The sequence below is a fragment of the Lynx canadensis genome, chromosome B1, assembly GCF_007474595.2.
Source record: "Lynx canadensis isolate LIC74 chromosome B1, mLynCan4.pri.v2, whole genome shotgun sequence".
Taxonomy (NCBI): Eukaryota; Metazoa; Chordata; class Mammalia; order Carnivora; family Felidae; genus Lynx; species Lynx canadensis.
This window is the reverse complement of record NC_044306.2, coordinates 50,255,861-50,272,420: the sequence shown is the minus strand read 5'-3', so window position 1 is coordinate 50,272,420 and position 16,560 is coordinate 50,255,861. Positions and strand designations below refer to the sequence as shown.

General features: G+C 40.2%; 1 protein-coding gene across 2 annotated transcripts in view; it reads left to right on the top strand.

Annotated features, from left to right (window-relative positions):
* Nucleotides 1–16,560, top strand: part of INTS9 (integrator complex subunit 9) — a 102,936-nt gene that overhangs the window by 48,754 nt on the left and 37,622 nt on the right. For both annotated transcript variants that reach the window (XM_030312687.1, XM_030312686.1), the window contains exon 6: nt 1,420–1,506. In XM_030312687.1, the coding sequence (XP_030168547.1) occupies nt 1,420–1,506 (87 nt within the window). The remainder of the gene's footprint in view (nt 1–1,419; nt 1,507–16,560) is intronic.

Here is a 16,560-nt window from a genome sequence, read left to right as displayed (position 1 = left end):
CCTCCCAAGCCTTCCCGATGCAAGTGGTTGCTGCCAGTACCTATAGCATCATTTAGTGAGAGAAAAATCACGTGAAGAAAATTACCTACCCAAGAAAAAAGAATTATGTTGAAGCAGACTAACAAGTATGGTATAAAGTGAAACTAGCAAGACTCAAAATACAGGATCAAGGTGTTGATACAGACTCTTAGCTTCGGGTTCCAGTGTCTTGCAAAAGTACAAGATGGAATTACCAGAAAGAAACCAAATGTGTCCTTGTTTTTTGTGTCCGCTCACGTTAAAGAACATTTCATGTGTACAGGAGAAGCCTGGAGATCTGAGGAAGGGACATTATAGGAAAGGCAAACACATGGTGGTAGATCACTGATAATGAGAGGATAAGCTGAAAACATCAGACTCTACTCTGAAAAGGTTAAAGCATGAGGAAGGACACGCCAGACTGTTCTCCAGGAACTCCAGCCAGAACGATAATGTGCCTGGGTCCCAGATCTTTGAATGTGCTAGAACTAGTGCTGCTCCTTGAAGATGAAAGGAGATGGGATGGGGAATAAATAAATCGATGGAAATGAAATGAAGTTGTTCAACGGTCAAGTGCTAGTAAAACTACAGCCTACCGTATCTCTATGTTGATTGGGAGAGGATTTGAGTCAATATGGGTCCTCTCTACTGCGTTCTGAAAGGGGAGTCAAGATGTTGAAAATCTTTTTCTCGCTTTTTGGTCATCCTCTAGTCATCCAGGATTCTCACAGGTCTCTGCCATGCACTTTTCAGAGTACATTGCATCATCGATCCACTCGAGTAAAGCATTTCTTAGGTTCCCCTCTGTTGTGATTTTGTGGTAATCTATCTCATGATCTGCACACAGAACCTGTCCTTTTGCAAGTCTTGAGTTAGGCTTTTAGGATTAATTCTTAAGATTATTCTACCATGTGGAATTTTGTAAATTCCGAAAACGCATGTCAAGAAAACGTGCTTTTCCAATGTAAAATTTCCACTTAATATTGTCATTAAAAAAACAATCCTACCCCACCCCTGCTGCCACCAAAATCAGGTACTTCACAGTCATTTGGCTTTTCCTCCTTTCATATTTTTAGTTCCATTAAGGCAGAGATCTTAAGAATGAGAGCTAAACCATGGGCTTGTATATTTCAGTGTCCAAAGATAAGATACATGCCAGGCTTGTTTTAAAGGTGAATTAAATCATTTATGTTCGAAATGTCTAACATGGAAATTCAACGAGATGGTTGGGTTTCTGTTCAGGTTTATGTGAATGGGTGTCCAAATTTATATGCAACAGAGAGAAAAATGATTAGGGAGGGGGAAGGGAGACAAGCCCACTCGTCTTGGCTACCATGTTACGAATGTGGTGTTTTTCTCATATTTCTATGAGTGCTCATCATTTTTTTTCTTTAAACTCAGGCTTCTCATGGAAGAGCTGGTGAATTTCATTGAAAGAGTGCCCAAGGCTCAGTCTGCCTCCTTGTGGAAGAACAAGGATATTCAGCGGTGAGCAGTAGACCTGTCTGTTCCCCTTGACAGTAGACCCACAGGCAGACCATTGACAGATAAATTACAGCTTTGGATGGCATGTATTGTAAGAGGTGCTCGTCACGGTGCTATAGGCACTCAGAGAATGAAAAACTCTTTGTGTAGGGAAGCTGATGAGGACATCCTTAGGAGGTGGTGGCAGTTAAGGTGGGTCTTGAAGGAAGAAAAGGACTTTCCTGATAGAAAAGGTCGGGAAGTGCGTCCCAGCACAGCATGACAGGATATAGTATATTCGGGGAACAGTGAGAAGTACAGGGTGGATGAGAGTGGGAAAGCAGAGAGGTGAGAAATGAAACTATAGAGGTACATTGGGGCAAGATAATGAAGAATCTGATGTGTGAAGTTTGAGTTTTGTATTATGGAGAGTGGGAAGTCCCTCTGTGGAGGTTTGTAAGGAGGAGAATGTTGTGATCACACATTTGGGGGAAAGTGACTCTAGAAGCAGCACGAAAGATGGGTTGGGTGCAGAGATGGAGGCAAAAGACCAGGTGTAGGACTCTTTCAGAAACCCAGGGGAGAGAACAAAAGCCTGAACGGAGGCAGTAGCAGGGAGCATGAAGAAATTTCTAAGACAGAATGGAGAAGAATTGATATGAATTGTGAAAGAGGCTGTGAAGTCATCCTTAGGAAGATCAGAGGAGAGCTGAGCGGCAGCCCAGGGTAAAAGGGAATTTCCCCACACCTGGCTTTGTCATTTGGTATCAGATGCTGCAGAAATATCATCATGTAAGATGGAGGTAACACCCTTGGTTAATGGAAGTCCCAGGGAGGTTAGTTTCACTAGAGTGCTAGGATCAAAAACCAGATCGTAAGAGGTGACATAGTAGAAATATAATAGTAGAGGCAAGGAGGCAGCTTGATTCTACTTCCATGATCATGTTTCAGTAGTAGCGGAGGACCCTAGCCAGTCTGAGCATACTGCGGTTTCTGTGAGCCTACCCTCCATCACGGTGGTCCCAGCCTTACAGGCCTAGCATCCAGAGTCTGGAGTAAAAACTTGTCATTGGCTTTTTAAGTAGTGGGTGTCCCATGTGTGCCTGCCCAAGTCCACTCTTTTCCAGCCACCTTGCCACTGAGTTCTCTTTCCCTCTAGGTCAGTGATTTGTGAGCTCTCTAGTTATCTAAGCTTTAGAATGTCTTAGTTTTTGTGACTGTTCCTTCTACAAAAATATGTATGTGTAGCTAAGAGAATATGCTTTGTTTTTATACTGTAACTGTTTCAGAGTTTGAGCATATGAGTTTCCTCTGTGTATGTGTTGTTTTATTTAACTTACACTGTGTGCCAGACACTTGTTTTTCTTAATTCACTTAAAGTCTCAGCATTTTACTTAATTTATTTAGTTCTATAACATCATTTTGCAGAAGAGAAAACAGGCACAGATAGGTTAAGTAACTTGCTCAAGGTCAGCCAACTAGTGAGTGGTAGGATTTCAATTAGAACCCAGGCAGTAGGGCTAGCCTGGTTCCAGAGTTTGTGCTTTTAACCATTATGCCGGGCTGCCTTGAGGGCACACATGTCACTTTTTTTTTTTTTTAATTTTTTTTTTCAACGTTTATTTATTTTTGGGACAGAGAGAGACAGAGCATGAACGGGGGAGGGGCAGAGAGAGAGGGAGACACAGAATCGGAAACAGGCTCCAGGCTCTGAGCCATCAGCCCAGAGCCCGACGCGGGGCTCGAACTCACGGACCGCAAGATCGTGACCTGGCTGAAGTCGGACGCTTAACCGACTGCGCCACCCAGGCGCCCCTACATGTCACTTTTTGAGTGCATGTGAGCCCCCTCAGGTGAGGAGAGGAGGAAGTATGTGTAACTGTGCTCATTTTTCTCCTCTGTTTTATGGATATTGTTTGGGTCTCGATTTCTGTGATTTAGGGATATGGTGTCTGTATGGCTTCATGGTAGGAAAGACTCACACGTGTGTCTGACTCTTCTGTGTGTACACCCACCTGCCTAAGACAAGATCCCTTTCCCTTCTCATTTTGCATTCTTGTTCTCAGCTGCCTCTCCTCCTGCCCATTCCTATCCCTCCTTCCCCTTTTCTTTCTCTCTCCTGTGTGCCCACTGGAGCACATCAGACCTAGCTGTGTGCATTTCCCGCCTTAGAAATTTTAGGACTTTGTTCTCTTTCCCCATGGAACATGTACACATTGGCCCTTATTTCCTCCTTTTAAATTTATACCCCTTACAGTATTCTTCCACAAATAATTTTGGCACACCAGAAGTGATGTTCAAAGGTCACTGTTTCCTGGCTCCCAAACCCTGGGCCAAGTCTTAGGAAGTCCCATGTCCTTATTTTGCCTTTTCTTCTGTGACCTTGGGCAGAGTCCTTGGCAATTTTCCTTTGCCTCCCATTCTTTGTAAAATACAACGAGATAACTGACTTACAAAAGAAGTGCCATCGTTTATGAGGGAGAAGGGTGAAATGACCTTGAAGGAGCAGAGGATGGGGAGGGCAAGGTTGCAGGGGTAGACTGAAAGTTATTTCCTAAGATGCTTAGGAAATCTCCCTTTTAAAGAAGGGTGCTCCTTGAATTAAAACCTTGAATTCGCTATCTCGCCACCTAGTGGGCAAAAAGCTGAAACTGTTGAAAGCTAACTTGGTAAAGGAGCAAGCCGAATAACTTGGACTAGTGGAGAAGACCTCATTTCATTATTTCATATATTGAAACCATATTTCTGATCCTGATCAAGTATTGTGTTTTGGCATCTGAGCACAAGATGAGCCATAGTTATTGATAGAGAAAGAGAAGACTCTTATTGGAAAGGATATGCTGAGTGTTAGAGAAACAAACCTAGCAAGCCATGTCCTCTTTTTCTCCTGGATAAACTCCGCATAAATATTACAAGCGGTAGAGGAATTTGAAGAGCTGTTTTGTAATTGACATCAGACAAAAGAGTTCTTGTGAAATACTCACCTAGAATTTAACCTTGGGCCAGAATACTAAAAGTGCTTCATTTGAATAACATTTATGCTGAAGGCTTTACATCACTTTAAAATTTCTGTCACGAGCCAGTTCATATCTAGTGTCCCAAAGTACTGTGGCACACTAAATTGAGTGAGAAACACTGTTTTTTGCTGTCTGTTACATTGACATTTTTCCCAAGTGATATGAGCTGTGTCTTCTATTTTTTCATTCCCCCCTTTTCTTCCCCCTTTAATTCCTGTACTCACCTTGTTGAGAGGGGTCTTAAGTAGGGCTCACAAACTCAGATGACTCCAGGGATGGGAAAGGTCAATACAGGAGTAAGGTGGGCCACCTGTAACTGTGGACTAGGGATCACATCCCTCTAAAGGGGCACAACTTCAGCAGATTATGGCCATATGGAAACGTGAGTCTATTGCTGCCAAATCTTCCTTTTCTTTTTCTTTTTTTCTTTTTTTAAGAGAAGCCCAAACTCTGGATGTTTTAAATGTGATTTTTTTTTTCATCTTTTTAAAATGTTGGCTCACACATGAAGATAAAATCCTGTATGATCCAAGTAAAACACCTCTGAGTTGGATTTGAGACTCAGGCCCCAGTTTTTGACTTAAACTTCACACAGGCAGTCTCTTGGTTAAGTGCCTAGAATTGATGCATTTTGGTAGCTTAAGTTATTTAATAAGACCATGAACTAAAAAAATAAATTAATTAAAACCTTTCAGACTCATTGGTCAAAGGAATCTGACAAATTCTCTTAAATCATTTGAAGTTAGTTTGAGTTAGCGTTTGATTTAGTATTAGGATGTATAGCAAAAGAAGCTATTACTCTTGCTTTTTGGCAGCTGTCTGACTCTCCTGCCTCAGTTGACACCGCTCCTTGAGATTTATTTAGAAGTTAGACATCTTTCTTCCTCATTTTGATGGCCGCAGTTTACTCTTCTTGAAAAAGAGATTTTGAAGGGTAGGAAAAGGAGACTCCCTCTGCAAGATAATTTTTGAGTCTCTGACTTTCCCATACCCACTTCAAGGTTTAGGGTTTTTAACAGGAAAACTTAGAACAGAATATTCCACTTAAGAAACTAAACCAGCAGGTAGGATTTTCCTGTATTAGCCTAGAAGTCTACGGTTATAATTAAGGATAAATCATTACAGGATATTGTCATAACCTTCTTGCAAGCATTAAGGAATTATGCACCGATATAGTCCTGGCAGAAATGTTGTGGCAGTTTTCAGTAGTCAGAGCTCAAATATGTGGGTTCATCCCTTATAAAAAACATAAAAGAAGACATGGTTGAAGTTCCTCAGCTCTGATGCTCCAGGGCTAACTATATGGTCGGGAAAAAATTAAAGCTATGGGCTTGGAGATCAAATAGACAGGTGTTTAAATTTCATGTCTGCTTCCCAGTAGCTGTAGCAATTTATTTCTTCTAGGCTCTGTTTCTTCATTTATAAAACAAGAATAACATTAGCAGCCTTGCAGTGTTGTGTTGAGGACTAAATAAGTAGCATGAGAGTCCTTCAAACAGTGCAAGGTACATAGTAGGTGCTCTGTAAACACCAGCATCCTTTTCCCCTTTAATGATACCCTTGGCTCACATAACCTCTTTTCCATAATCAGCACACATGTGCCTTCCACAACCTAATTTATCTTTAGATGCTACCTTTCCTGATGAAAGTAAGGTAGTATAAAAGAAGGAAAACCATTTTTCTGATTCCACAGTTGTCTCCTGTTAGCACTGTCATCCAGACGCTGGCACTCAGTCTCCTTTTCTGTAAAACAAGAGAATTGAATTAAATTATCTCTAAGTTCACTTAGGTTACAGCTTTTAAAGATGTCCAAGGGAGAGGCTCCTTAAGCCAGTGTTCATGGAGTGGCAGTACTTTGATGAAGTCATCACTGCTTGTCCTTGAGCTTTGCAGTTCCAGAAACTTAATCATTTCATTTCACTCAGAGTTGATTAGCCTCTGAGGGACTGATTCTGGCTAACTAAACTCCCAGGATATTGACTGACAAACAAAAATCCCATTTAATTACTTTATACTGAGACATCTGCCTGGCTCCCGAACTAAAATGGTTCATCTATCTAGGACACTCCGGTCTGGTCAGCAAGTCCACTTAAGAGATCAAGTTATAGATAAGAGGTTTTTTTGATGAGAATCGAATCAAAGCAAAGGTAGTTTAGGTACTCTGGAGAATTGTTTTTATTGTGCTTTAGTAGCCTAAGCAATTGCCTTTGTCCTTTTTAGAGATAAATGGGTCTAAAACAAAAATCAGAGATTATAGTTTTAGGTTAATATTAAATGCCCAGGGCGCCTGGGTAGCTCAGTTGGTTAAGTGTCAGACTCTTCTTGATCTTGGCTCAGGTCATGGTCTCACAGTTCAGGAGTTCAAGCCCCACCTCGGGCTCTGCACTGACAGTGCAGGACTACTTGGATTGTCCGTCTCCCTCTTCTCTGTCTCACTCCTTCGCCCCAACCCCCTCCGCTGCTCACGTGCTTTTTCTCTCTCATATAAACTTAAAAAGAAATATTGAGAAATGCTTGATTATCAAGCTCCACTTTAGTAAACTCCACATAGATCATCACTCTGCTAAAACATCTCCACCCCACCCCATTCACATGTATATTAAGCACACTTTCCTGTAATGAGAGGGAAAAGACATTGCTGTTGCTTATATTCTTTGTATTCTGCTCTTACATTCATTTTGCAGATTCCTTCATTCATCACACACTCAGAAAAAACCCAACCAGTGTTTTATCTCTAAGCTTTTAAGTGGTCCCTATGGACTTAAAAGTCTTACTCTTTAACACAAACACATGGTCTTTGCTGCTTGTTGGATGCTGGTAGGATGGAAGAAGAGACAGCAGAGCTCTGGCATGATGTCAGAACACTGGGGGAAAGTTTCTTAAGTACTCAAGTGTGATAAGAAAAAACAAAACAATGAAATCTTTTAGAAAGTACTTATTAAACATTTAGACTCTGAGAACTTGACTTTGATAAATTAGAAAGCCAGAAAAAATAGAACTAGTTCCCACTGGGTTTCTTTATCCAACTTTTCCTGAATCAGCCAATCATCTTAATAGCTTCGAATGGCTCTATAAATCCCTCTCTATAATTACAGCCTCAGGTAAGCACAAGCAGAATTTTAGGGAAAGTTAGGTTAGATGTTAGGAAATATAGGGAAGTAGTGACCAAGTGACTAAATATCGCAAAGGAGTAAGAAAAGGGTGTCAATAAAAGGAATTTGTGAATATAAATATGGAATTCAGACGACTTACTAACTGCCAAGTGCCTGGCACCATGATAAGTTTGTAGGAAAATGCCCCCAAAAGTTTAAGACATAATCCCTGTACCCAAGGAGCTTGTCAAGCAAAGATTATATACTAAGTGGCCAGACTTACACTGGACTTGGCAGATTTAAGTAGCGTTTCAAAGAGGGAAGAGGCGATTCTAAGATAAAGGAAGGGTAGAGGCAAAAACAGGGCAACATGGCATGATTGAGAAGTGACTGGATTGGTTCAAACCAGCCAGTGCATACCAGGAAAGAGAGAAAAGAATTGGAAATTAACATTGTAGAAAAGATTATTGAAACTTTGGTCATTTGAAAAAGCCACCAGTATATTTGACTAATTCCTAGTTTAAATCTCTTCTGCAGCTGATAGGAAATTCACCAAAATTGTGGAGATTTTGTCACCAAACCTGTATGAAAAAGGAAACCTCTGGATATTTCCCAGTAGAAAAATGACAAATAATTAGTTTTGAATCTGAAAAATAGTGTACTCAATAAAAGGTACCAGAATAAGATACCCCAAGAATTTAAGTATAAGGGGGGAACTAAAGTGATTGAATTTCATTAAAAAGCTAAATTTCAGGGGCGCCTGGGTGGCGCAGTCGGTTAAGCGTCCGACTTCAGCCAGGTCACGATCTCGCGTTCCGTGCGTTCGAGCCCCGCGTCAGGCTCTGGGCTGATGGCTCAGAGCCTGGAGCCTGTTTCTGATTCTGTGTCTCCCTCTCTCTCTGCCCCTCGCCCGTTCATGCTCTGTCTCTCTCTGTCCCAAAAATAAATAAACGTTGAAAAAAAAAAATTAAAAAAAAAAAAAAAGCTAAATTTCATAAAGCACTGATTATCCTATATATGATGATAATACATATATATATAACACATTTGCTGTAGTCCTCACAACAATCTTTGAAGGAAGTATTTTACCCTCAGTTTAGAAATATGGTGGAAAGAAAAGGTTAAGTAAATCGCTCAATGTTGCAACCAAAATAAGCAAAAATTGAAGTTAAATTGGATATGAAGAATACCCTTCTACAGAAGTTCTGTATAATTAGTGCTTGTAAAAATGTCATTGAGGAGACCTCAGGAAAGCCCAGACTTAGTTAAGGTATTTAAACGTGGGTTCTGTGCTAACATGTGATCCAGAAAACTATAATTTATGAATAACACTGGGTTGTCTGTTCTGAGTCGCCTACAAGAGCTTCACCTCTCTCTGGCTCCACTGGGAAGGAATCACTCACGTGGGTGATGGCACAGTTCTGTTCCTCACAGGTGATGGACTGAAGCCTCCTTCAGGCCCTTGTGTGTGGACCTCTCCACAGAGCGTCTCACAGCGGTTTCATCATAGTGAGCAAGAGGACAAAAGAGAGAATATGGGCAAGATGGAAGTCACAGTCATTAGTAAACTAATCTTAGAAGAAGTGACATCCCTTCAGTTTTGTCATATTCTGTTCACTTGAAGCAAACCACTAGGTCCAGCCCACCCTCTGGGAAGGGGAACCACACAAGGGAGTGAATACAGAAGGCCAGGGATCCTTAGGACCATGTTAGAAGCTGCCTGCCATAAAACCCTACACTGAGCAGGTCAGACTCGAGACCAGAGTCCTTGGGACCTGCATAGCCTTCCTCTTCTGGCTCACTGGTTGGTTCTTCCCTGAAGTTCTCACCTCCTCACACACTGTCATAGGGCTCTCTAGCCAAACTTACTGGTGCACTTTGGACAGAACTTGTCAATAATTGACTCACTGGTTCCTACCTTTCCTGGGGCAACAAGTGAACAGACATTTTTATTTTGTGAGTGTCTTTTGTGTTGGGCACTGCTCAGTCAGGATACAAAAATGCAAAAAGATACTATGGTGTGAGTAATACGATATAATGGAATAAAAACATATATGTTATTGTTTTTATTGTTGTATTTAACAAGGCTATTATCTCCTTCCCAACAGTGCTCTCCTAAACTAGTTATTAAAAAATCATCATGAATGTTTCTTTATAAACAGATGCTTTCCTCAGTTTCTCTGGAACATAAATTTATTATTTCTATGCCATTTGCCCTAACAGGAAGATAAGAGAAGATCCAAGTTGAAATATACCTGAATTTTTCACAAGTCTTTTGTTTTGCTTAAGGAAATTGTTATTCTCTACACTCTAGTAATTTCTTCAGAAGTAGGTTCTGGACTGTTGAAGACAAAAGTAATAGATATTTCACATCTTTGGTCTTCCCTTTTTCCCTTATCAAGGGCTCAGCATTTGCTGGCTTATTCTAGAGGTTGAATATATGATTGTTTAATCTCCAACAGAGAGTGAAGGAAACATTAGCCAAATGCCTCGTCTTGAGAAAGACTGTTTCATATTTTAATCTGCTTAATTTGTAGAGGACATTGTCCCAGATGGCAAGGGGAGAGTATGCTGGGAAGGGTCCTCAAGGGAAGAAAGTAAAGCCCAGAAAGTTGTTTCGGGTAATGGCCGTACTGGTTGTCAAGGGATGGGAAGAAGGTTCACTGTAAGGAAAGCGGGTTGAATCTAGGCTTGAGTATGACTTTTTGCTCCACCTCTAACAGAGATGACTATGTTGCAGCACCTTGGCAAAGCTGAGGGCAGTGTAAGACAAATTCACATAAGTTGAAAGATGTGATTGGGCTTCAAGTGTTATTTTTCATCCTCCCCACCCTCTCAAGCCACTCCCATAATAGCCTTCCAGCTCTGGCTTAAAGCTTAGAAACAAACCCTTCTTCTCCTACCCAGCCCAAAGTAAGAAGTCTTTATTTTTATGAAGGTCAGCACTAGGGTGCCCAAACCATGAAGCTCCCTGATCCTGAGGAATTTAAAGAAGAAGCTAAAGCAGGGGAGTAGCTTGGGTTCTTTCTTGAGACCCTATAGAGCAGTGCGTGGGCCACTTAAGTTCAGAGTCATTGCTGCTCATTGAAGTAAATCACCCTGGGCTGAAGTTTACTCTGATACTGTTGGAAAATGCATATGTTCCTGGAGCTGTGTTGGCTGTGTTTTGGGAGGGGAGGAGTTGGGGGAGGGAGTGGTTAGAGACCATCTTTATTCAGCATCTGTTCTCTGCTAGACATTCATGTACATTATACTATTTGCCCCTCACAGAACAACTCTAAATTCTTCTAGAGGTGCTGCTCTCCCAGTTTCACAAATAAGGAAACTGAGGCTCAGAGGTGAAGAAGTAATGCTGGGATTTATATCCAGACAAGACTGTAAATCCTGTTTCTTCCATCAGGTGCCTCTGAGAGAAACCTCTCCTTCCTCCAAGTAGTTGGCAGAGAGTCAACAGGGGTGTGAAAGGAAAAGGGAAGCAGTAGCAGCCCCTACCAGTAGCTGCATCCAAAGGGCTCTCCTGTACCACTTCCCTGTCTCTGATACACAGTTAGGCCATTCTCCCAAAGAGAACATAGGATGTGTACCTGGCCTTGACCACTGTCACAAGACCTGAGAAAAAGAAGCTGTCTAGATTTTAAAGGAGTAAGTGTTGTCCACACAAAATATGAAGAGGAGACAACATGATAGGTTACAGGCTGGAGGAAGCCTGGCACCAAGAGAGCTGTTTATAGCTCAGTATACAGAACAAAGGCTGAGGCAGGACCCAGATAAAGAAGGGCCTTATAAAGTCATGCTAAGAGCCCTGGATTTTATTCTGAATGTAATGGGAAGCGTTAAAGTGAAAAAGGGGAGGGAGGGTGGGTGGGTGGGCGTGTGTGTGTGTGTGTGTGTGTGTGGATTTGCATTTTCAATATATCTTTTAGACCCTTCAGTGAGAGAAGGCAAGTCTGCAGGCAGGGATGACTCATGGCTTTTGACATCTTTTTATTGCCTTGTACTGTTGTAAAAATGTTTTAGACTTAAACTCCTTATGAGCAGAAGCCTTTATGTTGTGCCTGTTCTAGCCCTTATAGGACTTCAGTGCTATGGCCATAGTCAGGGCTAAATATTTATTGAATAAATATTGTAAAACCTAAAGCAATCCAGTGTATGTAGGACAGATAAGTGAAATAAAATCTTCATGAGTGTGTTTATGCAGAAGGTAAAAAGAAGGATTATTAATATTTTGTTGCTGGAGAAACAAAGGTAAGGAGAATTGGGACAGCGTGATCCATGTGCTAGGTTAGCTAAACCTCTATTCAGTGTTTACAGTATTCTGACTGTATAAATGCAACTCCCTGGCCTTATAACATTGTTAGGATTACTTTTCTTTCTTGTACAACTTTTTGTTTTCCCTTGAGTTAGTAATGATCTTGTCTGCTTAGTTTCCTATACACTTCTTACTAATTTATCTCCAACCTGTCTCTTTGTACAAGTCTCTCCTCAGTATGTTCAAACTCAGTGTGTTGTAACAGTTTTATCTTCTTGGAAATTCTCTCCCAGAACCTTCTCTTTCCCCCATCTAATCTCAGCTGCTCTTGGGCCTGCAGCATGGCTCTGCATGTAGGATTTTCTTCACCATTATCCTGAAGAGATCCTCACCTCTTTTCTTCTGTTGCAACCTCTGTTTTCTGGGTCTTTTTCTTGTTCATGCCTTCATTTTGCCAGGCACATTCCCTACTAACTTCCTGAGGAAGAGTGCATGGGAGGCAAACTTTCTGAGACACTGCACATCTAAAATGCCTTTGTTGTGCCCTCACCCTCCAATGGATAGAAATCCAGATTTGATATAATTTTCTCTAGCTTCCAGAAGTGCTGTTGAAAAATCCAGTACTATTCTGAGTCTAAATCTGTGGTATGTATCCCTCTTACTCCTCTGTGAAAACTTAGAATATCCTCTTTGTTCCTTAAACTCACGATGATATTTAAAAAAAAAAAAAAAAGAAAGAAAATCATGATGATGTGGTTTTACTAAGGGACAGTTTTCATTCATGGGCTGAGTACTTAGTGGGTCCTTATCTAGAACAGAGGTTGCAACTGAGGCCAAGCCCCTGTTTTGTGGGCCAAATGTGTCCTGCCAGTTTTTATAAGTAAAGTTCTGTTGGCATACAGCCACATTCATGCATTTACATATTTTCTGTGGCATTGCATAGCTAGGTTGAATGATGCGACAGAATGTGGTCTACAGAGCTTAAAATATTGTTTTGTTTTTTTAGAAAGCATGTTTGCTTTATAAAAACTTTAAGTCTGAAAAGTTAAGAACTTCAATTTTGGCAAAAAAATTTTTTTTGTTTTTAAAATGTTCTCCCTTGTGTTTTCTGTTCTTTCTTTCTGGAATTCTTAACACTTAGATGTTGAACCTCTTGGACAGGAACTCAGGTTTTTTTTCTGTCTTCTTTTTCCATCCCTTTGTTTTTGTTTGCTCTTTCGTCTGAGAAATTCTCTTTACCTCCCAACCTATCCATGAGTTTTTCATTTCTGCTATTATAATTTCTTATTTGGGCATAGCTTTTTCTATTTTTAAATGAACTTCTATTGTAATATACAAATAAAAAACAGATAATATATAGTTAATAAATTACTATAAAGCAACCATCCTTATAACTGCTACTCAGGCCTAAAATAGAAGATTTCCAGTAACTCAGAAACCCCTCTCCGTGCCCCAATCTAATTATAATCCACTCTGACACATATGTCATGGATTTTGACCCATTCCAATATTGTCTTTTTGCAGCTCAGATTTTCCCATCTTTGGACAGTGAGCCTTTTCATGCTGTCCACTGTGTCCTTTTATTGTGACCTTTGTATGTACCCTTTGTTTCCTTGCTAATCTAGTTTAACACTCCTCTTGTTTATTCCCTGTCCTAAATCTGGAAGCCCCCATTTCTCTAAAAAACTCTGTATTCTTTTAGTTGGAAATGGAATTTTAAGCTCCCGTTCTGGTTGCTAACAATACTCCTTACTTCTGATTGGTTGTTGTTTCTAGGTTGTCATTCAAAGGAAGGAGCATATGTATTTTTCCTTCCCTTTTTTTCATGATTTTATTATATTTATATTATCAGAACATACAGCCCTCACATTCTATCCTCTCTCCCTCTGAACCTTCATTTGGCCTTACTTCTGGAAAACTGCACATAAACACTCAGCTGATACATTGATGTTTCTGTAGTCAATTTGGTTATCGGAAACTCATTCTTCAGAAGCTGTCTCAGGATGGGATCATGAGAACAATATTCCCTGAGTTCTCGCAGGTTAATAATTGTTTATCTGTGCTCAGTGACCTTGAAAGTCAGTTTTGCTAGTTGTATAATCTTTGGCTTGCATTTTCTTGCTTTGATGTCTTAAATATTTTACTCTGTTTTCTTTGAGTAAAACAGCATTGCTGTTGAAACTCTGGTATCATATTTTTCTCCTTTGTAAGTCACTTGCTCTTTTTGCCTAGTTGCCCCCAAAGTTTGTTTTATTTATAGTGTAAATATTTTCCCAGAATGTATCTTGTGTTCTTCTGGGTCAGTATTTCAGGTATGTGTTCGTTCGGTTCTTTCAGTGTGTAGTTTCAAGCCTCTTTTTATTTTAGCAATTAGAGTTTTTAGTATTTGGCTTGGATTTCTGTTAGGGACTCCTGTGCTCTGAATGTTGCATCTTCCTTGCCTGATTTTTGTTTTATGTGGTTCTTTTGTGTCTTGTATAATTTTTTTTATGTTTTTAACTTACTTTGAAATTTTGATATGTTGGCATGATTTCATTGTCTCTCTGCTGTTATATTTTTATGTCTAAGCTTTTTCTCATTACCCCTCTTTTTTAAAAAGTCTCTTCTCTTTTCTTAGATATACTATCTTGTTTATCTAAGAATCATAATGATAGTATTTTTTTAAGTTTTATTCTACCAGCCTAATTTATTTCCTGTCCTCCTCCCTTCATTTGTTTTGGCCTTTATCGTTTTAGAGACCTTCCTCACATGTATGGTAATCCTTGGTTCTTGGCTCATGTTGAAGAGTTGGACAGTAAAACAAAGATTTTTTTAAAAAGAGTTGGACAGTAAAAAAACTAATTAGAAAATCTGTGTACCATGAGTTAAGTCTTGCTGAATTATAGACTTCACCATACTGTAATCTGGTTGGGCCTTTTTATCATGAAACCCCCAGTGGCGGTATCTTTCAGTTGATTGTTTTCTTTGGTACTGATCAAATTTTTCAGAGAAGTTTCTTCTGGTCTCCTACCCCCCCCCCCGCCCCCGGAGGATATAAGCCTGACTGATAGTGTTCTGGGAGCCATATGAGGAGAAGAAAATTGTTACTCTTGGTATATAAACTTTGCTTAATAAAGCTTCTTCTAGGGGCACCTGAGTGGCTCAGTTGGTTGAGCATCTGACTTCGGCTCAGGTCATGATCTCATGGTTCATGAGTTCGAGCCCTAGATGGGCCTCTGTGCTGACAGCTTGGAGCCTGCTTCGGATTGTGTGTGTGTGTGCGTGCGCTGCGCCCCTTCCCTGCTTGCACTCTCTCTCTCTCAAAAATAAACATTAAAAAAAATTTAAAAGAAACAAAAATAACAGAGCTGCTTCTAGTTGTTGGTTTCCCCTAGTCCAGACCCTCATTTTTATTCTCTCCAGAGAATAACCTCTAGCAACATGCCTGGGAGGAGAAGAGGCAGTGCTGAGCTATATGGAATAGATGAGGAGAATTGGAAGGTTCTATTTCTCATCAGTTTTTTTCAACAAATCCCCTTGTTTTTAGGCTCACCTTCAGTCTCACTTCCAGATATACCTATTGTTTCAGATTGCTGAGCTTTTTATGGGTTCTGCAGTATAAATTGCTTGAATTAAACTTTCCTGTGTCTGCTAAGTCAGTTTTTTGTCTTCCTACTTTCCACTTTCTAAAATGCTGTTGCTATGTCTCTTCTCTCATTCTCTTTGTCTTAAAGAGGTGTGTGTGTGTGTGTGTGTGTGTGTGTGTGTGTGTGTGTGTAGCCCTTTACTATATTCAGTGGTATTTAAGGAGAGAGAACAGAACTAATGCACACTTTCAGTTCACCAGAAAATCCTTGACCTATTTGTACAGAGAATCTCAGGGAAGTCCCTCTCTCAGTTCTGTTCCTGAGTCTGTTACAGCAAACAATACAGTGTTTTTCTAATGACAAATTTTTGTTTGCTTAAGAGATACTCCTGATGCTAATCTGAAAGGTCACAAATTGTGTTTTATTTTCCTCCCTTATGCCAAGCTTCAGCTGTGTTTAACTCAATCCCTTTCTATAGCTTTGCAGACCTATGAGTAAAGTGTATTTCATATATCACTCGTGAACAGGGAGGAGCAGTTGAAATGTCCTATTGAAATGCTCTTTGTTAAGATGTATATGATAAGCCCTAGAACAATCACTAAGGAAAAAAAAAAATACAGTGAAACATTGTGAAGGAAATTAAAAGGCTGCATCAGTAGTAAAGTAGTAAAGGAGGAACAGAGGGAAAAAAAAAAGACCTGAGGCACACAGAAAACAAAAGTTAAATTGGGAAACATAATCCAACTACATCAATAATAAATGTGAACGTATTAAGCAGTCCAAATGGCAGAGATGGTCAGACTAAATTAAAAAAAAACATATCCAGCTTTGTGCTCGATAAACAGAATGGAGAATAGAAAAATAGAGAAAAGTTAGGGTTTTTTAAAAAAGGATCAACAAAACTGAAAAACATTTAGCTAGACCAAGAAAAAAGAGAGAGGACTCAGAAGTGAAAGGGGGGCAGTACTACCACCCTTACAGAAATAAAAATGATTGTAAAAGAATCCTGTCAGGGTGCCTGAGTGGCTCAGTTGGTTAAGCCTCCGACTCTTGGTTTCAGCTCAGGTCATGATCTCACAGTTCTTTAGTTCAAGCCCCACATCAGGCTCCATGCTGATGGTGCAGAGCCTGCTTGGGATTCTCTCTCTCCCTCT